This window comes from Triticum urartu, chromosome 3, assembly GCF_003073215.2.
Source record: "Triticum urartu cultivar G1812 chromosome 3, Tu2.1, whole genome shotgun sequence".
Lineage (NCBI taxonomy): Eukaryota > Viridiplantae > Streptophyta > Magnoliopsida > Poales > Poaceae > Triticum > Triticum urartu.
In genome coordinates, this window is record NC_053024.1 from 69,748,199 (window position 1) to 69,772,515 (window position 24,317).

General features: G+C 45.8%; 1 protein-coding gene across 2 annotated transcripts; it reads right to left on the reverse strand.

The window, feature by feature from the left end:
- Nucleotides 1–3,192: 3,192 nt before the first annotated feature.
- Nucleotides 3,193–7,632, reverse strand: LOC125542921 (2-oxoglutarate-Fe(II) type oxidoreductase hxnY). 2 transcript variants are annotated; one of them, XM_048706145.1, is made up of 11 exons: nt 7,226–7,632; nt 5,576–5,771; nt 5,344–5,442; nt 5,067–5,118; nt 4,671–4,792; nt 4,475–4,575; nt 4,335–4,393; nt 4,162–4,218; nt 3,948–3,993; nt 3,636–3,715; nt 3,193–3,524 (listed from the first exon to the last, which is right to left on the reverse strand). In XM_048706145.1, exons 1-11 carry the CDS (start codon nt 7,310–7,312, stop codon nt 3,434–3,436), a joined length of 990 nt encoding a protein of 329 aa, XP_048562102.1. In that variant the 5' UTR covers nt 7,313–7,632; the 3' UTR covers nt 3,193–3,433. The 2 variants fall into 2 exon arrangements, with proteins under 2 accessions (XP_048562102.1, XP_048562101.1); XM_048706144.1 differs by having other exon boundaries at nt 4,656–4,792; nt 7,226–7,631.
- Nucleotides 7,633–24,317: the final 16,685 nt, after the last annotated feature.

The window sequence follows — 24,317 nt, forward strand, 5'->3', positions numbered from 1 at the left end:
AGTAGATACGACGGAGACGTATCAATAATCACCCAGTTGCGTTGTGACGTTTGATAGCACACAGGGTGTTCCTCTGGTATTCGGGAGTTGCATAATCTCATAGTCTGAGGAACATGTATAAGTCATGAAGAAAGCAATAGAATAAACTAAACGATCATAGTGATAAGCTAACGGATGGGTCTTGTCCATCACATCATTCTCTAATGATGTTATCCCATTCATCAAATGACAACACATGTCTATGGCTAGGAAACTTAACCATCTTTGATTAACGAGCTAGTCAAGTAGAGGCATACCAGGGACACTTTGTTTGTCTATGTATTCACACATGTACTAAGTTTCCGGTTAATACAATTCTAGCATGAATAATAAACATTTATCATGATATAAGGAAATATAAACAACAACTTTATTATTGCCTCTAGGGCATATTTCTTTCAGTATGACAGTGCAAGCCCTGACATGGCCCTTGCACTGCCCTTGCCAAGCAGAAGCGCAGTTCTTCCACTCCTAGTGCATGCAGTCTATGCTACCAAGCATCCCTAGGAAGCCCCTACTGGCATTCATCATCAACAAACGGGCTGTATCTTCAGGAGTCGGCTCTCTCAAGTACTCAGGGCCAAACATAGCAATAACAATGCAGAACTTATACAGTGAGTCTAGGCATGTAGACTCGCTCATACGGACGTACTCGTCAATGAAATCACCGGGCACTCCGTATGCAAGCATTCGGATGGCGACTGTGCATTTTTGATAGGAGAAGAAACCAATCTTTCCAACGGCATCCTCTTTGCACTCGAAATAGTCATCATAGTCGACCACCCCCTCTCTAATATGGTTGAAAAGATGCCTACTCATACGGAAACGGCGGCGGAATTTCTGATGTTTGAACAACGGATTTGTTGTGTCAAAGTAGTCCTTCCAAAGAAGGAAATGCCCGCTCTCTTGCTTATGATTCAACGCCGGAAGGTGGCCCAGAATGGAGCCACGGAACGCCGTGTGCTGGCTATTGAGGTGGTGATACCAACACGGCAATCAATACCTCCTCCTCGTCATCGGACGATGAATCATGGGAGTCGCAAAGGAAATTGTGAAAAAAGAACTCGTCGACGGAGTCCATTTTGTACCTTGGCAAACTGTCGAATAGCTTGCGGGCGTCGATGAAGGAGACGGCCGACGAAGAGAGTTGCGGCGCGCACGGACCAGCTAGCTGCCCTGTCGGCGTCCGACGAGCGTGCCGATGAGGATCTGGCCGGGGCAGCTAGGCGGCTTCTTGGTCGCGGTCGCGACTGTGTCGGGGGAGCGGGGGTTGGGAAGCTTTTGGTTCCCCGGCGGCAAGATGGCGGTGGGGGCGACATGGGAGGTGGCGGCGTTGCAGAGGGGATGTTGCGGCACCGGCAGCTGGCAGTCACCAGAAAAAATGGGCGGCGACATCGGCGACGAAGGAGGAGGGCGATGGTTTTCTGTTGGATGGGGAGTGGCCAATGTGCCATCAACTAGCGGGCCAGGGGGAGGAGAAGGCGAGCACGCGCGCGTCCATCTCGTGACCGCGCCGATGCAAATCCGGCGCGTTGGTCTGACTTTTGTGTCCGCGCCAACTCAAATGGACGCCCACGGACGAAATGGGTCGCCCCGTTGGAGTTGCTCTAATCTCCTCTTCTTTCTTTCTCTCGGCGTCGGGGGTGATTTCTTCTACCTGGATCTAAATTCAGCGCAACCGATATTATAAGCAAAATGTATGCCATCAAGCAGCTTCATGATTGGAGAATGGTTGAGAACCGCTCTGTATTGAACAACTCTGTTTGTTCAATGTGAGGAGGTGTTTTTTGATCGCAAGGCGTCCGTGATGACTTTGTTAATCTAAGATATTGTGTTGGCTCAGTATCTCGGAAGTATTCATAGAGATAGGATATTCATGCGTGCGTTTATACAAGTGAATGTATGTGTATACGTGAACATCTACGTTTGTAACGGTGTTATAAAAACAACAACTGAGATTTGACATCGAGTTCCCAGATATCGAAATCACTAATTGAGAAGTATTCTTTATAAAGATCACTCTCGCCTTCCGAGGTTGCGACAAAGTGCGCCACTTGTCGTAATCTGGAAGGTTTTTTTTTTCGTGGATCCGTTTATTCAAAACGTTTTATCTCTTAAACCGCGTGTCCAAATCTCGAACCGTTTTCACCATTGGATTCCTCGTGTCGAGATCTCGAGATCTTTAAAACTAGATCCCATCTTTATATGTTTTGATGGACTTTTTTTTCACAAAAAATGAACGAAATAACCTAACCGGGAGCACGTTTTTTTCCTTTCCTAAAAGAGGCACGGTCACGAAATCACAACCGTGCCTCTAGGGGAAGAAAAAAAAAACCAGAAAACACGTATTGTTTTCGTTTTCGAGAGGCATGAGCACAACCATGCGTCTCGCGGAAGCAAAACCGTGCCTCTCGCGGAAGAAGAAAAAAAACAAAAAATGTTTTTTTCGTTTTCCAAAGGCACGGTCATGCCTCTCAGGGAAGCAAAACCGTGCCTCTGATGATAGGAAAAAAATAATGAGTTTTTTTGTTTTCGAGAGGCATGGCTGTGCCTCTCGCGAAAGCAAACCGTGCCTCTTGCGGAAGAAAAGAAAAAGAAAATGCATTTCTTCGCGCATTTTTTTTCAAAAGCTAAGACTGATGAAAACCAACTCGTCGAAAAAACCTGGGAGAAACTATTTAAAAAGCCGAAAACGCGTGCAAGAAAAAACAAAATCCGAAGAAAGCGTCTAGAACGCGACATGTGGCGACGGCGGAGAGTGCGTCAAGTGACGCTAATCGTTGTGAGGCTCCTGAAGGAGCGCTCGTCAACTAGCTGCTCTTTCTAGATATTCTTTAAGACTTCATCCATTTAGAAAAGTACATTTTTCAGTTTGCTGAAAAGTACAACTTGCACCACGGGCATCACCGTCCAAAGCCACACGGGAAGGAAAACCCTGCCGTGCCTACCGAGTGTTGGGTGTGTCCGCACACTCGGACGATCTGTGTTGATTTCTGACATACCCTCAGTAGTACGACATCTTCACAAAAATGGTATGGTATAATGCTGATGTAGACGCCAAGATTATCATCCCAGAAACTCAGAAAGAGAGGTATGATGCTGATGTAGACGCCCAGATTATCATCCCAAAAACTCAGAAAGACAAGGCCACGGTGAGCAATAAACTTCGGAACTTGTACACATTCAGAAAGAAGGCAACCATTGTTCATGTCCACATGAACAATGAATGACATCTCCACAGCTATGGTTACACTGATATTAGCACATTAGCAGTACAACATTACCATCCTCCATCCTAAGGGCATTCTTATTGCCACTTGCAACATTACACGTCATACTAGATAGATGGGAAGGCAAAAAAAGGGGGACAGGGCAAAAACCAGAGCTTCTTCTTTCAGGCTTTGCCGTCGCTGTAAGTGCTCAGATCTGCGTGCGTGTCCTTGTAGCGCTGAGATAGGTACGCCGAGCAAGTGATTGGGGGGAACCTGATCAGACAGCGAGATCGCAAAAGTTTAGGCTTTGTGTGTATGTCATGGCTGATGAGATGGATAAGTGATCAACTTTAGTCATTGTTGGTAGTAGGATTTAAAACTTACTTTGGAGGATTCGTCTCGGATTTGCAGGTTGGCAGGCACTCGACTACGCAGTCGTGGCTTGGTTCCACGAAAAAGGCAATCTGTTACAAGAAAGAAAGAAACAGCACGATTAAAATCAACCTTTTTATGGTATAATTCTGGGTTTGTCTTGGAGCATATATAATTTTTTTTAAAAGGAGCTTTATGTTATTAATTGCATGAACAAAGATGACACAGTAGGTCAACTAGTACTTGCTTTCACTGGTACAGCGTTTGTCACACACACACGGATATAGATGATTTTCACATATTTACACAAGAGAACAAACTTACGGAGTAACGCTCTTGTCCATCAAGGACCACTCGATGTAAAGTGGACCTACAATTGTGAAAATGATTATTGTATCGTAAGTAAGTATAAAAATAATAACCAAACCACAAAAGCCATTTATGTCATCCAAGTTACCCTGAATACACAGTTTGATCTGCAAGCACAATATTGAAATGACAATATGAACTAAGAATACACTGACATAGATTCACAAACCTGAAAATGGAGTTACTCCAGCGTTCGAGCATATCACCAAGATTGACAATAAAGCCGCTGCGAAACAAAGACCAAAAGAGTGAGGGTTTTTAACTTATGATTAACAGGTAAATTTCACGCCGTTACCATCAATCAAGAACGAGACATAAATCTAATCAGGTTAACAGGCTAACCCTTTCACAGGAGCTACATATTCCCATACTTGAGGCTGAGCATTCCTGTCCTTGCATATCTGCAGAATTCGGATGGCAAATCCCAGTTAAGAAAATGTAAAAACAAATACAAGAAAAGGCCATGTTTCAAGATGCTTTACTTGGAGACCAACTACATCATCAGTTGCTAAGAGAGTGATCAGGCCATAATCCGAATGTGCACCAGCTCCATAAACTCCCTTAGAAGGATTCGACACTTGACCTGATGACAAAAATAACATCAAATGGAAGAATTCATCATGATTCATGCTGGATAAATATCATTTGACATGAAGGCATGACCTGTTTTTTGTCCACCTTCATAGTGCAGGAGCCTTAATGTGGCTATCGAATCGCCAAGCATTTCAGGTCTATCAAAGAAGTCCGCATCTAGGTTCAAAGCAAGAGCAATGATCCTTGCAACTGATTTGGCCACTCTCCTGAAACCAATAGAAAGCAGGCCAACTAAGAATAGAGTTCACCTCTGATCCAATAAATAAAACCTCATTCACTAGAGGCTACAACAAAAATCCAAAAAGGGCATTTGCATGAATACTTGGAAGCTATTTTCTTTGACTGCAAACACAGGTTTACATGACTCATGCATGCTACTTACTCATTCACATTCAGTCAGTTCCAACTTTATGGATAATCATTTACCACTTTGAAATGTTAAATTTAAAACCAAGCAATATAAATTAGGTTTCTACTTACAATGCTTCCCTGTGATATTGCTCCATCACCTCCCTCCATTTGGGCAAAACTTCTGTGAGAGCAATAAGAGAATTACATGTGAAGTAAGTAAAAAGGACCATGTAAGAGTTACTTTTAGGTGCCAAACACCAACGGTACAATGTTAATAGAACCCACAGTCCATTAGCATATTACTAGCTACAAGCATAATTGCAGATGTCTTGCTATTGATTGATTATTCAGTTTTCGGAAGAGGTGCTTTAGTAAAAAAAAGTACTTGACAACAGAGATAAATTACCTTCGGAAGGCCACTGGTTTGGACCATAAAATGGCTTATTTGACTGTGGGTCATCTGCAGGTACCTCAACACCAATATAATACCCTTCCTTGTAGTCACCTAAAGAGGGGACATAAGTGTCAATTGTAAGAAACCCCTCTTGCAGTGATGTTTGCTTGTATGATGCTGGTGACTCAAGAAAGGTGAGCTTAAGTGTAGCAAGTAGCAACACATGTGGAAGTCGATACTGTACCATTCACTTGGTTTTCTGGATCAAGAATCTCATCTAGCATAGGTGTATACCCTCGATTCTTCTCATTTCGGAGAAGCTTCATTTTCTCACTGTTCGGAAGTTCAAAGAACTTCTTACTTTCGGCAAAAACCTCGTCCATGAATTCCTGGCTTATCCCATGATCCAGCACATAGAAGAAGCCTGAATCCAAGCATGCCTAAGAAAAAAATACGGAGCATTTGTTTACGGAACAATATGGTCCAAAACTATTAGAAGAAACAGAGCTTCCAGCACATTAACCATGTTTTCAGTACTTAAATATAAAAGAAGGTTGCATCATGGCATTCTTAGTGGTCCATTTCTTGCTGCCTGATATGCAATGCAATAATGGAGCAAGCCCATAGTTTGCAATGGCTGGAATTTTAGAGGATGGTGAGTAAACTTAGCTATTTAAGGGAGTAAGCGGCAAGAAAACATGGCACATATAAAATGGTATTGGAAATTAATTGACCATACAAGTAGAAAATTATTATTCCCAAAATGAAATCTTTACTGCATGGATTACTTTAGCTATCTACTTCTAGGAACTAGAAATTCAGTAATACTGACTGAACTGATGTCTTACAGTTGACATCTTCTCAAAATAACAAGCACACATGTCCCTTTTCAGAATATATGCAAGATGTCAAGGCTCGCATAATCAGGATTCTATTTGAAAATGTTGGCTACTGCAAATAGTTTGCATATGTATTTCTAAGACTCCACCTAAAAGAACAGACCCCGTGCTAGAAGCTCCCACACCAGCAGGGTGGGGTCTAGGGGAAGGATTATATGAGGCAAGCCTCCCCCCTGCACATTTCTAAGATTCCACTCAATACAATAAATAGAAATTTAAATGCCGTCCACGTCCTTGGGGACAAAATTGCACTTTTCTTGAAACACAATAAACCTTAACAAACTGTAAGATGGCGTCACTCTCGGTCACTACCCCTTAACGATCCTTGACAAAATTGCACTTTTCTTGAAACACAATAAACCTTAACAAACTGTAAGATGGCGTCACTCTCGGTCACTACCTCTTAACGATCCTTGTTTTCTGAACACAGAATGCTCTACACAGACCATGTACGAGGTCAAAGCAACAACTGGCAAATGACAAGTACTCCCTCCGTAAAGAAATATAAGAGCGTTTAGATCACTAAAGTGGTGATCTAAACGCTCTTATATTTCTAGTGTGTTAGTGATCTAAAGTAGTGATCTAAACGCTCTTATATTTCTTCACAGAGTAAGTACCATTCAATACTACTAGTGTGTTTAATAAATAATAACTATACTACTGAAATAAGCAGAGGCCGAGTTCATTGCTTTTTGCTGAACTTTTATGCACCAACTGTAACCACTTTTGTCTTCCTCTTCTATAATGATTGCAACCCAGCCTCGCTAACCTGCCTCGTGAACCAGCACTTTCCCACCATCTTACAGGCTTTCTCTTTAGAAAATTGACGAGCATGCTTGTACGAAATAAACTCCGCATACAGCTAAATAACCCCAAAAAAGGTGGCACATAATTGAGCCGTGGCCGACTTTTTTCTGGAGAAAGAAAGCTAACCAGCTTTCCGCTGTTCATGCGCCCATGGAACAAAAATTCTTTTCGATTATCAAGAAACGAACCTGCTTGAGGAGCGCGACCGATCTCTGGATGTCGGGGTCCGCCAGGCTGATGCAATTCAGGCTCGTCCTCGAGGTCGAGCTCTCCATGCCGCCGCCGCTACGCTTTCCCCACCACCAGCCTGATCCCCTGCGGCTGCCTGCTCCGCTCTTTCTCGCAGCGCGCCGCCGCCCCGATTCGTGGCCGCTAGCGTAGACTGTGACGCGACTCCTTTGTTGGATGCGCTCAGAGTCAGAGGTGGCTGGTGGATCGCCGAATTGGCGCCGGGGGGCGATATATAGGGGCGGAGGCTCGAGGTTGGTGGAATTTGGAAGGAGGTTTGCGAGGGGCACGAAAGCGGAGGCGATCTCTGGTGGCTGCGGGCGGCCTGGGTCTCTGGACCAGGAAAAAACAATGCGCGATTCCTCTCTGTATGGACTTCTATTTATTTTTCGTTGTGCGTTGGTGTGGTCTGCCTTTGAGCACTTTATATGCTTTTGTTGGTGTTGATTGATGTCATCCGAATCTAATCGCATGTGGGGTGGATGGATGGGTGGGTCGCGTATGATGGCAGCGAATTTTCCTTGGTCTTTCGTTCACTCAAAGAGGACGGGTCAAAGGGAATCCCAAAAGGGCCGGCAATCATCTTCGTGTTCGCCTTGGCTTCATCATTCGGGATGCAAGCCATATCGCTCCCATCTCCACCGTGTTCTTCCGGCTCTTCACGAGAGCATCTATAATTGGACTTGGCAAATCCGACTCCCTATACATCAGCGGACGCGTCCGAGCACATTCGCGGACGCATCCAGACAGGTCCTTATATTTTTCTCCCGACATCCACATATCTCAACCAAGTAACCGTTTCCCTGCCGCACCTATTAATTTTACAGGTGTCTATATTACGCATGTAAATCACCGCAAAAGGCGCACCCCCTCGCGTCGCTCCCGCGAGCAACCGAGGGGGCAAACCCTAGCCGCGGCCGGGGCTAGGCCTCCTCCAGCTCCCTCCCTCGCAGTCGCCGATCTAGTTGGCGTAGGCGGCGGCGGGGATCTCTCCTCTCCTCGCTCGATGCCGTGCGGCGCGGGACGACGGCTTCAGGGATGGAGTCATGTTGATCCAAGGCACGGCGGCGCGGGTGGAGTTAGGCTGGGCGTGGCCGGTGGCGGTGGCGGCGGTGACGTCCGCCCCGGATCCGTTCTTGGTGATGGCGAAGGCGACGGCTGGCCCGGATCCGGCCATAGTGGTGGTGGCGTCCCCTTCGTCGCGGCTGAAGGGCCAGGTGGTGGGTCCTTGTGGCGGCGGATCTTGGGATCTCGTTTTTGTGCTCGCCACAGGACATGCGTGGCGGTCAGAGCTTCCTCCGGCATCGACGGCGCTTGATGTGGGATTCCGACGACAGTTGGCGTTGTATGAATGACGATAGTGGCTGGCGCGATGGCGGGTGCTCCTTGTAGCACCCGGAATCGGGGCGGCGTCCCCTCTTCATCAACGGCAGCGGACTCCGGGGTCGTGTGGGCGGCTCGGAGTCTGGATCTCAAGGTGGTGATGGCCTTCTGAGGCTAGTGGCGTATAGGACGTCCCCTTCATCAACATATTGGATTCGATGCGACTCGGCAGGTGACACATGTGATTCTTTTAGAGTTGTCAGGCAGTGCCTGTTGGCGGCAGGCGAAGCCACCGGTCGATGCGCTACCGGTGGATGTTACGCACGACATCTTATGTGGAGACGTCAAGTCATGCTTGCTATCGGCAGGTGATGCACGGTGGCTCTGGTGGAGGGCTCATGTTTAGCGTGTTATTGTTGGATTGAAGGTGGTGCGGCAGTAGCGGGAGGCAGGTGGGATGGGACGTCCTTATCTTCCGTTGTCTTTTCTAGAGGTATCCAGCTATTGAGGTGTCGGTAGACTGATAAGGGCGGATGGTATAGGAGGCTTCAACGATGATTTTATGCACTCCGGTGAAAACACAAGATCTCAGATCGGGCTATGTCATCGCGCGCCTGTGTCGTGTCTTTGTTGAAGGTGGTGGATTGAAGCTTGCCTTTGGGGATGAGAATCCGGAGTTCAACCTTGTGATGGACTCACCATCATCAACGCACGTGTGGTGATTCCTTCTTGAAGGCGTAGCCTAGGAGTTGTGTATTTTTATCGCTGTTGTGTCTTGTAACATAGGGTTAGTGGCTATCTGGAGAAGTTACTGTCGCAAGGTATTCGTCCTTAGGGTGTTTTTCATCTTATTTCCGAGTCGAGTTTGTTTGGCTGCTGGATTTTGCATTTTTAATAATACATGGCCGCATGCATCATTCTGATGCAGAGGCCGGGATTATCCTCGTTTTTTCAAAAAAAAAATCCACATATCTCAAATCCATGCAAATCTGTGCACGTCGATCATAAAAGACAATGTCGCACGTAAATACCAAATATTGGTACGGAGTATAGATAGCCTGTACATAAAATTTATTTAAAGTGCACAACTCAAGTATTACCTCATTGGTTGCCATTATGGGTTCACATGTGCTCCACAAGATCATTGAGTAGCTGCATGTGCACCTGATGATCTCGAAGATTCTGATGCATCTGCAGAAACTTCATAAATTGAGCTGCATCTTGATCTTCCAAGATTTCAACTTGTTCTCCAGGTGCCTCGAAATCATGGGTTTAGGCTACACCATCACCCTCATCCTCGACAATCATATTGTGCAAAATAACACAATGTGTCGTCAGCTTCCACAAAGTTTATGATTCCCATATCATTGCAGCGCTCCGCACAATTTCTCAACGAGCTTGAAGCACACCAAATGCCCTCTCCGCATCCTTCCTAGTCGCTTCCTGCATTGTTGCAAAGTGGCTCTGTTTATTGTCATGCAGTTCGGATATGGTCTTCACAAACGTCGCCCACTGAGGATAGATACCGTCGACAAGATAGTATCCCATGTTGTACTCTCAGCCGTTGACAGTGTAGTTCCACGGAGGTGATTCCCCATTGCAAAGCCTCATGAACACTGGAGATTGTTGAAGCACGTTGATGTTGTTGTGAGAACCTGACATTCCAAAGAAAGCATGCCAATCCATAAGTCATGTGATGTCACCGCTTCTAGTATGATGGTGGCCTCTCTGGTGTGACCTTGATACATTCCCCGCAAAACTTTGGGGCAGTTCTTCAATTGCCAATGTATGCAATCAATTGATCCGAGCATTCCTGGAAACCCCATTGCCTCTCCAATAGCCAACAACTTCTCTGTGTTATGCACATTTGGTTCTCTGAGATACTCAGGTCCAAACACCTCCACCACGGCGCGGGCAAACTTGATAGTAGTCTTCAAGCATGTGCTCTCCCCCATCCTAACCATCTCACGGACGACATCTGCAGCAGTACCAAGTGCAACCATCCTTAGAGTAGCCATGCACTTCTGCTTGGCATAGAAAGAGAGTTGTCCATAGCAATCCCTTGTGAGCTTGAAGTAGTTGTCGTGTGCCTCCACTCCCTCCACAATGCGCAAAAACAATGGTTTCCGCATGCCAAAACAGCGACGAAACTATGGATCATTCAGGAAAGTAGGTTTGGGAGCAAAGTAGTCCCTGTGCAGTAGCTTTGCTCCGAACACCATGTCTCGGTTGATCACTCTTCTGCCTTTGATTGAGCCCTTGAAGTTGAGAATATGCTCCACCTACCGGTCTATTTTCTCTTGCATGCTCATGAGCATGACCATGTCCACTTCTTTGTTCGAATCCAAAGAATCGAAGAACTCATCTTGAATCATTTGGTCAAGCTCTGTCGGTCCATACTCCTCGTCGGACGGAGCATCGAAATCCATTGTTTTCCCTAGCAAAATCAGAAAAAACCGGTCGGACAATGTGTCGAACACATCAAGCACAAGGCGGAGCCAGAGAGTTGTCGGACGTATCACAGTGGCATCCGGGCCGCCGCCGACGTCCCTCGCGGCAAGGATGGGAGAGAGGACTGCTCTGTCGGAGCTGGCGGCGCAGAGGCTAGGAATGGATGCGGAGGAGGAAGAAGAGAGGAGATAGCAAATGGATCTGGCTGGTCTTCGGGGTGGATTTGGTGTAATTTGGGATAGGGTCGGGCTGTCGGGTCCGACGTGGTGGTCGTGCCCGGGCGCCCCCATATCCGCCCCATATTTGGGCTGGATATGAGGGGTGTCGGTCAGCCCGGGCATTTGAGGCCCGTTTGAGGCGCCCATTTGGGTCAAAATTTTCCGAACGGACAGTGATCGGGTGGCCCGCCCAGGCGTATGAGTCGGGTTTGAGGCGCTCGACTATAGATGCTCTGAGCGTCGGTCGTTTCTCTATTCGGCCACCGTGCTCTCCGCCCGTATGACACGTTTTGCTTCTTCCCTCGCTCCGTCATGTCAGTATCAACATGGCCCTGACACGAGAAATTGTCAAGACAGTCAAAACATGCTGACATGGCAGAGAAAGATGAAAAGGCTACCATGCCAGCAAAACTGAGACAAGTGTCATGGCAGAGCAAAACAGCTGCCGTGGCAGCGTATCGGCGAGTCCTAGAAAGAATAGTGAAGAAGATGGCTGAGAGTGAGCCACGAGGGCGAAGAAGAGTCAGCTCTTTGTCGGTAAGCCCGATGTGGTTGGGTAGGTGTGCGTGTGGTGTAGAGTGCGTGAGGTTGAGCTGTAACAGTGGGGTATAAACCGTGGGCGACACTAGGTAAGAGGAATCAAAGAAATGAATTAAGATTTTGTTTTCCATGTGTCCTTCCCCAAGCTTACCTCTACCTCACCTACCCCTCCTCTACTAGATCCGATCGATCCATGGCCATCACAGTTGGTATCGGAGCTTCGTTCGGCCAGTGCACGCTTCCATACTCTGTTGATCACGCGGTAAGATCCCGTGGAAGGTTGCGGATCGCCCTTCGCTACCTATTGAGCACTGCGTTGGTTTTCCCTTGAAGAGGAAAGGGTGATGCAACAAAGTAGCGTAAGTATTTCCCTCAGTTTTTGAGAACCAAGGTATCAATCCAGCAGGAGACTACACGCAAGTCCCTCGTACCTACACAAACAAATAAGAACCCCGCAACCAACGCGATAAAGGGGTTGTCAATCCCTTCACGGTCACTTACGACAATGAGATCTGATAGAGATAATAAGATAAATATTTTTGGTATTTTTATGATATAGATTGAAAGTAAAGATTGCAAATTAAAAATAGATTGGAAACTTATATGATAAAAGATAGACCCGGGGGCCATAGGTTTCACTAGTGGCTTCTCTCAAGATAGCATAAGTATTACAGTGGTGAACAAATTACTGTGGAGCAATTGATAGAAAAGTGCATAATTATGAGAATATCTAGGCATGATCATATATATAGGCATCACGTCCGCGACAAGTAGACCAAAACGATTCTGCATCTACTACTATTACTCCACACATCGACCGCTATCTAGCATGCATCTAGAGTATTAAGTTCATAAGAACAGAGTAATGCATTAGGCAAGATGACATGATGTAGAGGGATCAACTCAAGCAATATGATATAAACCCCATCTTTTTATCCTCGATGGCAACAATACAATATGTGCCTTGCTGCCCCTGCTGTCACTGGGAAAGGACACTGCAAGATTGAACCCAAAGCTAAGCACTTCTCCCATTGCAAGAAAGATCAATCTAGTAGGCCAAACCAAACTAATAATTCGAAGAGACTTGCAAAGATAACCAATCATACATAAAAGATTTCAGAGAAGAATCAAATATTGTTCATAGATAAACTTGATCATAAACCCACAATTCATCGGATCTCGACAAACACACCGCAAAAAGAGTTACATCGAATAGATCTCCAAGAAGATCGAGGAGAACATTGTATTGAGATCCAAAGAGAGAGAAGCCATCTAGCTAATAACTATGGACCCGAAGGTCTGTGGTAAACTACTCACACATCATCGGAGAGGCTATGGTGTCGATGTAGAAGCCCTCCGTGATTGATTCCCCCTCCGGCGGAGCTTTGGAAAAGGCCCCAAGATGGGATCTCTTGGGTACAGAAGGTTGCGGCGGTGGAAATAGGGTTTCGTGGTGCTCCTGGATGTTTTCGGGGTATATGGATATATATATAGGAGGAAGAAGTAGGTCGGTGGAGCTGCGAGGGGCCCACGAGGGTGGGGGACGCGCCCAGGGGGGTAAGCACACCTCCCTGCCTCGTGGCCACCTTGTTTCTTTCTTGACTTCTACTCCAAGTCCCCTGGATCACGTTTGTTCTAGAAATAACTCTCCTGAAGGTTTCATTCCATTTGGATTCCGTTTGATATTCCTTTTTCGCGAAACACTGAAATAGGAAAAAAACAACAATTTGCACTGGGCATTGGGTTAGTAGGTTAGTCCCCAAAATAATATAAAAGTGTATAATAAAGCCCATTAAACATCCAAAACATATAATATAATAGCATGGAACAATCAAAAATTATAGATACGTTGGAGATGTATCAAGCATCCCCAAGCTTAATTCCTGCTCGTCCTCGAGTAGGTAAATGATAAAAACTGAATTTTTGATGTGGAATGCTACCTAGCATAATTCTCAATGTAATTTTCTTTATTGTGGCATGAATATTCAGATCCGAAAGATTCAAGACAAAAGTTTAATATTGACATAAAAATAATAATACTTCAAGCATACTAACTAAGCAATCATGTCTTCTCAAAATAACATGGCAAAAGAAAGTTCATCCCTACAAAATCATATAGTTTGGTCATGCTCCATTTTCGTCACACAAGAATGCTCTCATTATGCACAACATCGATGACAAGCCAAGCAATTGTTTCATACTTTAGTAATCTCAAACTTTTTTCAACTTTCACGCAATACATGAGCGTGAGCCATGGATATAGCACTATGGGTGGAATAGAATAATATGATGGGGGTTATGTGGAGAAGACAAAAAAGGATAAAGTCTCACATTGACGAGGCTAATCAACGGGCTAGGGAGATTCCCGTTAATTGATGTCAATGCAAGGAGTAGGGATTGCCATGCAACGGATGCACTAGAGCTATAAATGTATGAAAGCTCAACAAAAGAAACTAAGTGGGTGTGCATCCAACTTGCTTTCTCACGAAGACCTAGGGCATTTGAGGAATCCCATTGTTGGAATATACAAGCCAATTTCTATAGTGAAAAATTCCCACTAGTATATGAAAGTGACAAAACAAGAGACTCTATATCATAAAGATCATGGTGCTACTTTGAAGCACAAGTGTGGAAAAAGAGGATAGTAGCATTGTCCCTTTTTATTTTTCTTTTTTCTTTTTTGGGCCTTTCTTTTTTTGGCCTTTCTCTTTTTTATTTGGGACAATGCTCTATTAATGATGATCATCACACTTCTATTTATTTACAACTCAATACTAGAACAAAATATGACTCTATATGAATGCCTCCGGCGGTGTATCGGGAAGGTCAATGAATCAAGAGTGACATGTATGATAAATTATGCATGGTGGCTTTGCCACAAATACGATGTCAACTACATGATCATGAAAAGCAATATGACAATGATGAAGCATGTCATGAATGAAATAGTGGAAAGTTGCATGGCAATATATCTCGGAATGGCTATGAAAATGCCATAATAGGTAGGTATGGTCGCTGATTTGAGGAAGATATAAGGAGGTTTATATGTGATAGAGCGTATCATATCATGGGGTTTGGATGCACTGGCGAAGTTTGCACCAACTCTCAAGGTGAGAAAGGGCAATGCACGGTACCGAAGAGGCTAGCAATGATGGAAAGGTGAGAGTGCGTATAATCCATGGACTCAACATTAGTCATAAAGAACTCACATACTTATTGCAAAAATCTACAAGTCATCAAAAACCAAGCATTACGCGCATGCTCCTAGGGGGATATATTGGTAGAAAAAGACCATTGCTCATCCCCGACCGCCACTCATAAGGAAGACAATCAAAGAACACCTCATGTTTCAAATTTGTTACACAACAGTTACCATACGTGCATGCCACGGGACTTGCAATCTTCAACACAAGTATTTCTCAAATTCACAACTACTCAACTAGCACACTTTAATATCACCATCTTCATATCCCAAAACAATTATCAAGCATCCAACTTCTCATAGTATTCAATGCACTTTTTATGATAGTTTTTATTATACCAATCCTGGATGCCTATTATATTAGGACCAATTTTATAACCAAAGAAAATTACCATGCTGTTCTAAAGGACTCTCAAAATAATATAAGTGAAGCATGAGAGATCAATAATTTTTATAAAATAAAACCACCACCGTGCTCCAAAAGATATAAGTGAAGCACTAGAGCAAAATTATCTAGCTCAAAAGATATAAGTGTAGCACATAGAGTATTCTAATAAATTCCAATTCATGTGTGTCTATCCCAAAAGGTGTGTACAGAAAGTATGATTGTGGTAAACTAAAAGGCAAAGACTCAAATCATACAAGACGCTCCAAGCAAAACACATATCATGTGGTGAATAAAAATATAGCCTCAAGTAAAGTTACCGATGGAAGAAGACGAAAGAGGGGATGCCTTCTGGGGCATACCCAAGCTTAGGCTTTTGGTTGTCCTTGAATTTACCTTGGGGTGCCTTGGGCATCCCCAAGATTAGGCTCTTGCCACTTCTGATGCGGAGCATCCTATGGACATCACCATGTTAAGAGTCCGTTCAGCAAGTGACACATGCGACATCTACTTCACATACATAAAGGTGAATCATCTCCTTTATGCGTGTTCACTTGACCCCTTCGAGGATGGTATACTACTTGACACTCCTCTTGTGTGCTTGCATAGGCATTGTTAGAACACCATGGATGAGGAGGAGGAGTGCGAGCACAAGTGTACAACTACACCATCCGCGAGAGAAGCATGTAAGAGAAGGAAGAAGAGGACCCACCCAGTCTGGAACGAGCGGTACTACCGCCCACCCAGTCTGTTTATAAAATTGCAATAATGATTACCGGTCTAGTTACCGATTGCCTAGGGACAAATAACTTTCTTGTAACAACAATCTCTTTACTAAACCTAACTTAGTTGTGTCTTTATCTAAACAGCCCCTACTTTTTATTTACTTGCTCTTTATTATCTTGCAAACCTATCCAACAATGCCTACAAAGTACTTCTAGTTTCATACTTGTTCTAGGTAAAGCGAACGTCAAGCGTGCGTAGAGTTGTATCGGTGGTCGATAGAACTTGAGGGAATATTTGTTCTTCCTTTAGCTCCTCGTTGGGTTCGACACTCTTACTTATCGAAAGAGGCTACAATTGATCCCCTATACTTGTGGGTTATCAAGACCTTTTTCTGGCGCCGTTGCCGGGGAGCAATAGCGTGGGGTGAATATTCTCGTGTGTGCTTGTTTGCTTTATCACTAAGTAATTTTTATTTGATGTTCTTAGTTGTTCTTTATCTTTAGTTATGGATATGGAACACGAAATACCAAAAAAATTAGGTGTACTTTCTGCTCATGGAGATGGGGAACCTCCTAAAACTGTCGATGTTGGTTATGTGAAAGATATTATGTACTACTTTAATAATCCTAAGAAAACCCCATTCAATTATGTAATGGGAGTAACGTTGGATCAATGTGAATACTTTAGGGATTACCGCTTGACACAAAAAGGGAAACTATTATGGGATCAAATTCATATATTGAATTGGTATGCTAGGCAACTATGCTTGAGATATGATTATACTTGTTGCTCTAGGATGAAGGCTCCACACCTTCCATTTTTATGCGAATTTAATGATAATAAAACCTTAGCTTCTTATGCTAATGGTATATATGATTACTATGATGTGGAACAAATAGAAGAATTTGTTGCTTTTATGGGTGCTTATGAAATTGAATCTATGTTTAAAGAGTTTGAAGACTTTGATGATTCGGTTTATAGACCTGAAAATTTAGCTATCCTTAAATATTGTTATGAGAATTATGAATACAATTACGATATTAATGCACTTATTGAGAAAGTCTCCGCTGTCCAAGAAGAGACTAATATTTTGCAGGAGTCTATGGAGGAAGAAATTGATGAAACTGTGAGCTCATTGGATGAAAAAGATGAGGAGGAGAGCGAAGCACAAAAGGAGGAAGAGCGGATTGATCACCCGTGCCCACCTTCTAATGAGAGTAACTCTTCAACTCATACATTGTTTAATTTCCCTTCGTGCTTACCGAAGGATGATTGCTACAATGACTATTATGATCCCGTTGATTCTCTTGAAATATCCCTTTTTGATGATGCTTGCTATGCTTGTGGCCAAGATGCCAATATGAATTATGCTTATGGAGATGAATTTGCTATAGTTCCTTATGTTAAACATGAAATTGTTGCTATTGCACCCACACATGATAGTCCTGTTATCTTTTTGAATTCTCCCAACTACACTATACCGGAGAAGTTTGCCCTTATTAAGGATTATATTGATGGGTTGCCTTATACCGTTTGCACATGATGATTTTGATGAATATAATATGAATGTGCTCGCTGCTCATACTTGCAATTATTATGAGAGAGGAACTATATCTCCACCTCTCTATGTTTCCCACATGATAAAATTGCAAGAAACTGTTTATACTATGCATTGGCCTTTACTTTGTGTGCATGAATTGTTATTTTATGACATGCCGATGCATAGGAAGAGAGTTAGACTTCGTTGTTGCATGATATATGTTACTTTGTGCTCACTACTAAATTACAAACCATTGTTAATTAAAATTGGCTTTGATATACCTTGGGATCCGGGTGGATCCATTACTTGAGCACTATATGCCTAGCTTAATGGCTTTAAAGAAAGCGCTGCCTGGAAGACAACCCGGAAGTTTTAGAGAGTCATTTATTTCTCTTGAGTGCTTTCATATAGTTTAAAAACAACAAAAATAAAGAGGGGAACCCAAAACTTTTTCAAAAAGGAAAGTGAAAGTGAGAAAGACAAGCATTGTTGAAGTGGGAGAGCTCCTTGAACTTTGTTCATTGAGGGAGTCCTGGATTAGGGGGTCTCCGGACAGCCGGATTATATCCTTTGGCCGGACTATTGGACTATGAAGATACAAGATTGAAGACTTCGTCTCGTGTCCGGATGGGACTCTCCTTGGCGCGGAAGGCAAGCTAGGCAATACGGATATGTATATCTCCCCCTTTGTAACCGACCTTGTGTAACCCTAGCTCTCTCCGGTGTCTATATAAACCAGAGGGTTTTAGTCCGTAGGACAACATACAATCATACCATAGGCTAGCTTCTAGGGTTTAGCCTCTCTGATCTTGTGGTAGATCTACTCCTGTACTACCCATATCATCAATATTAATCGAGCAGGACGTAGGGTTTTACCTCCATCAAGAGGGCCCGAACCTGGGTAAAACTTCGTGTCCCCTGCCTCCTGTTACCATCCGCCTAGACGCACAGTTCGGGACCCCCTACCCGAGATCCGCCGGTTTTGACACTGACATTGGTGCTTTCATTGAGAGTTCCTCTGTGTCGTCGCCGTTAGGCTTGATGGCTCCTACTATCATCGATAGCGATGCAGTCCAGGGTGAGACTTTTCTCCCCGGACAGATCTTTGTGTTCGGCGGCTTCGCACTGCGGGCCAACTCGCTTGGCCGTCTGGAGCAGATCGAAAGTTACGCCCCTGGCCACCAGGTCAGATTTGGAAGCTTAAACTACACGGCCGATGTCCGCGGAGACTTGATCTTCGACGGATTCGAGCCTCTGCCTTGTGCGTCACGCGGTCACGATGAGTACGATTTAGCTCTACCATCGGACAGTGTTCAGGAGATCGCACCGGCAGCCGCTCCGACCCTCAATTCAGAGCCAATTGCGTAGTCCATGGACGGGTGGATGGACCCCGCCACGCTAGCCTTATCCTCATCGGCGATCGAGCCAAACATTGACCTTACCCTGCACGAGAGCCGTGTTGTCGAATTGCCGGATCCTTCTCCGGCCACGGACTCCGAACCGCCTGCGCCCGTTCCTAGTGAATCTGATTGGGCATCGATCATGGAGTTTACCTCCACGGATATTTTTCAGCACTCGCCCTTTGGCGACATACTGAATTCACTAAGGTCTCTCTCTCTTTGTTAGGAGAGTCCTGGCCGGCTTATGACCGGCAGGATTGGGATGCGGACAACGAAGAAATTCGCAGCCCACCCACCACCCACTTAGTAGCCACTGTCGATGACTTAACCGACATGCTCGACCTCGACTCCGAAGACATCGACGGTATGGACGACGATGCGGGAGACGAAGAGGAACCACTACCCACAGGGCACTGGACAGCCACCTCATCATACGATATATACATGGTGGACACACCCAAAGAAGGCAATGGCGACGAGACAGCGGAGGATGACCCCTCCAAGAAGCAACCCAAGCGCCGACGTCAGCGGCGCCGCTCTAAGTCCTGCCAAAGCAAAAGTGGTGATACCGGCACATGAGATAATAACACTCTAGATAGTGCCGAAGACAACAACAATACCCTCCAGCAAGATTAGAGCAGGAGGATGGAGGAGCCAGCCCTCCTGAGAGAGCGGCAGACGGAGAGGCGGAGGATGATAATTGCATACCCCTCTCCAAAGACGAGGCAAGCCTCGGTGATGACGAATTCGCCGTGCCAGAGGATCCCATCGAACAAGAGCGCTTCAAGCGCTGGCTTATGGCCACAACAAATAGCCTTAAGAAAAAGCAGCAGCAGCTTCAAGCTGATCAAGATCTGCTAGCTGGCAGATGGACTGAAGTCCTCGCGGTCGAGGAATATAAACTCGAGCGCCCCTCCAAGAGTTACCCAAAATGCAGGTTGCTACCTCGACTGGAGGAAGAAGCGTATGACGCGGCTGATCCGCCACCTCGTGGCCGCGATAGAGAGGCATTCCAGCCAAAAGCTCAGCCTGCACCCCGACGCCATTCACATAAAAAAGCATGGGGATACACGCCAGACCTGCGAGACGTATTAGAGGACAAAGCAAAATATGCAAGATCGATCTACGGATCATGAGGGCGCGCGACTATGCAAGACGATAAACGTCACGCCGGATACAGTAAAAGTAAATCCGGCCGGGCCGAACACAGCGGGCAAGACCCATTCGAGCTGCATCGCGATATAGCCCAATACAGAGGCGCCACACACCCCTTATGCTTCACAGACGAAGTAATGGATCATCAAATCCCAGAAGGTTTCAAACCCGTAAATATTGAATCATATGATGGCACAACAGATCCTGCGGTATGGATCGAGGATTTCCTCCTCCACATCCACATGGCCCGCGGTGATGACTTACACACCATCAAATACCTCCCACTAAAGCTCAAAGGACCAGCGCGACATTGGCTTTTTAGCTTGCCAGCAGAGTCTGTTAGCTGTTGGGAAGATCTGGAAGCCGCATTCCTCGACAACTTTCAGGGCACTTATGTGCGACCACCAGATGCCGATGACTTGAGCCACATAATTCAGCAGCCAGAAGAATCGGCTAGGCAATTCTGGACTCGGTTCCTAACAAAGAAAAATCAAATCGTCGACTGTCCGGATGCAGAGGCCCTAGCAGCCTTCAAACACAACATCCGTGATGAGTGGCTAGCCCGGCACCTTGGTCAGGAAAAGCTGAAATCTATGGCAGCCCTCACGACACTCATGACCTGCTTTTGTGCAGGAGAAGACAGCTGGTTGGCTCGCAGTAACAATACGTCAAAGAACCATGGTACTTCAGATACCAAGGACGGCAATAGCAGGTCACGTCGCAACAAACACAAGCGCCGCATTAATAGCGATAATACTGAAGATACGATAGTCAATGCCGGATTCAAAGTCTCTAAACCCGGTCAGCGGAAAAAGCCATTCAAAAGAAGCACTCCGGCCTGTCCAGTTTGGACCGTATACTCGATCGCTTGTGTCAAATACACGGCACCCCCGACAAGCCAGCCAACCACACCAACAGGGATTGTTGGGTGTTCAAGAAGGCCAGCAAGTTAATTGCCGAAGACAAAGATAAGGGGCCACATAGCGATGATGAGGAAGAGCCCCAACAGCCGAACACCGGAGGACATAAGAGGTTCCCCCCCCACAAGTGCGGACGATGAACATGATATACGCAACCCACATCCCCAAGAGGGAGCGGAAGCGTGCGCTCAGGGACGTATATGTGTTGGAGCCAGTCACCCCAAAGTTCAACCCATGGTCCTCCTGCCCGATCACCTTCGATCACAGGGACCACCCCACTAGTATCCGTCACGGCGGATTCGCCGCACTGGTCTTAGACCCAATCATTGACGGATTTCACCTCACTCGAGTCCTTATGGATGGCGGCAGCAGCCTGAACCTGCTTTATCAGGACACAGTGCGCAAAATGGGTATAGACCCCTCAAGGATCAAACCCACAAAAATGACCTTTAAAGGCGTCATTCCAGGCATAGAGGCCCATTGCACAGGCTCAATTACATTGGAAGTGGTTTTCGGATCCCCGGATAACTTTCGAAGCGAAGAATTAATCTTCGATATAGTCCCATTCCGTAGTGGTTATCATGCACTGCTCGGGCGAACTGCATTTGCGAGATTCAATGCGGTACCGCATTATGCATACCGCAAGCTCAAGATGCCAGGACCCGTGGGGTTATCACAGTTAATGGAAACACAAAGCGCTCTCTCCGAACGGAGGAGCACACTGCGGCCCTCGTAGCAGAAGTGCAAAGCAGCCTCTCAAGGCAATCCACCAGTTCGGCGTTTCAAGACCCGGACACCTCCAAGCGCGCTCGGAGTAATCGTCAACTGGACCGCTTGGCACGATCTGAGCTCGCATAGCAATGCGGCCCCCACTCCAGTCCCAGCTAAACGGCGAAATCCGTGCCACACGTACATAATTACACATTAAAAATAACATGGCCACAGGTGGGGAGGGGGGCACAACTACGGCACGCCCCAAGACGCGGCTTAAACCGCACTAGGGGCTTCCCTCTTTGTTATTTTTCTCTTTTCAGGACTTTAATCTCTGGAAACCCTATCCGACAGCAGGATTGCCGAACACATGATGCAGCAACCAAGGAGGAAGAAAGCTACGTCACACCATGGAACTCCCAGGTGGATTACGATAACGAGTGAAATATTTACTTTAATACTATTCCTTAGCTTGCCCTTGGAAGGGACATAGTCCTACTTTTTGCTTATCGCACTATCTGTATCATTCTGCCTTAACGCACCTCTTTGAATAAACAACGCATAACATTACGACTATTATTGCATTCTTGTTTTATATATATGCGTTCATTAATGACACCCTGCAACCGTACACTTTGGTACGGCCAACACACTAGGGGCTTAAGTACCCCACAATATGGTGTGAGAAGTCCGAACACTTTCACAAGTGCGGCACCCCGAACTTATAGCATTATATGCATCAACTCCGAATCATGTCTTTGGTCAAATGTTGGGTTTGCCTGGCTCCTATGTTTTGGTACCTTACGTTCCGCTCTATCGGCTAAGGTAGCGCTAGGAGAACTACTGCGATTGTGCCCCGGTTCTGCTGGGCTAAGCACCTCAGTAGAGAAAGCTAAAACTGACTGTCATGATAAGGCGAGAGACTGGTTGCTGTTCGGCGAGGTTTCGAGTCCCTAAAGACTTATGCCGCTTAGAGCGAGGAGCCAGTCCTAACCGTCTTAAAGGCGTGTATCGCGCCCCGTATTCGGCCTTCTGAATACTAGGGGCTTCGCTGAAATTTAAAATTATAGAATTCTATGGCTAAGTGAGAGTGATAAAGCATTATTAGTCCGGTTGCCTTGTTCGCTGTGCTGAGCACCTCCCTCGACGGACCAAAACATGGGAACAAGAGTGCTCAGGTTTATCCCGAACACCCCAGCACTTGCGGCATGGGGGCAGAAGCCGAGGACTAGCCATCTCTCAGATTGGATAAACAACCAAACAGAAGGTAATATTTTAAATTCAAACAAGCGTTGCATAGCGCATATGAAACAAGTTTTCATCATACAGGATCACACGAGCAAGTTTACTCAAATATTACATTCTTTGAACATTCGTCCGCTACAAGACGGGCACCCTTCAGGACACCCTCATAATAAATTTCGGGGGTGCGATGCTCCTTGCCCTGCGGCAGTCCCTCCTTGATCAGCTTCACGGCGTCTAGCTTGGCCCATTGCACCTTCACGCGGGCGAAAGCCCGGCGTGCACCTTCGATGCAGACAGACCACTTAACGACCTCCAGCCGTGGGCAGGCGTCCACAAGCCGCCTCACCAGGCTGAAGTAGCTGTTCGGCAGGGCGTCGCCAGGCCACAGCTGGACTGTAAATCCCTTCATGGCCTGTTCGGCCGCTTTGTGTAGCTCGACCAGCTGCTTCAGTTGGTCGCTCATAGGCACCGGGTGTTCGGTCCCAGTATACTGAGACCAGAACAGCTTCTCCGTTGAGCTCCCCTCCTCGGCCTGGTAAAACAGTGCGGCATCCGACACACTGCGGGGCAAATCTGCGAATGCTCCTGGAGAGCTCCGGATTCGGGTAAGTAATAGGTAATTTACTTTCACATGCTTGCTTTGCATATAGAATGCCTAGGGATGGCAATTTTATCCATGGATTTGGATACCCATGGATACCCGACCCGGTTGGGCAAGGGTATGGAGCACATTTTCGCCCATGGATCCGTGGATATGGACATCCACAAATAGACGGGTTGGGCATGGTTATAGTTTATGCTCCATAGATATCCAATGGATACCCGTATGACATGTGGGGCCATATGCCAGTGATAGTAGAAAGAGCGAATCAATGGGAAATGGCAGGAAATATGCAACTTGTGCCATGAGATATATGCTGCAGAATCAACCTCTGATATGTCACACTTCAGGACTCATCGTATTACTTGTTGCCTACTTATGCATGTAGCTTATGTTGCCATTTGTGTGTGAATGATGATGAGTTAATTTGATCTGTGGGAGGCTTCATGCTGACTTTTCTATGCCCATGGAGCTCCATGGGTATGTGGGTATCCAGTGGGTTTGGGCATGGGCACAAGTTGTGCCCATGGATAATTTGGTGGATGGGTAGAGGGTAGGAAGATGGGTCATGGGTTGGATTTGGACCAGCTCCACCCGCCCCAAACCCGACCCATTGCCATCCCTAAGAATGACTT

Coding starts and splice junctions, on each gene's coding strand:
- LOC125542921 (XM_048706144.1), bottom strand. CDS start 7,312: ATGGAGAGCTCGACCTCGAGGACGAGCCTGAATTGCATCAGCCTGGCG. Junction 4,793..5,066: donor CAATATCACAGGGAAGCATT/GTAAGTAGAAAC, acceptor TATTGGTTTCAG/GAGAGTGGCCAAATCAGTTG. Junction 3,525..3,635: donor TCCGAGACGAATCCTCCAAA/GTAAGTTTTAAA, acceptor CTGTCTGATCAG/GTTCCCCCCAATCACTTGCT.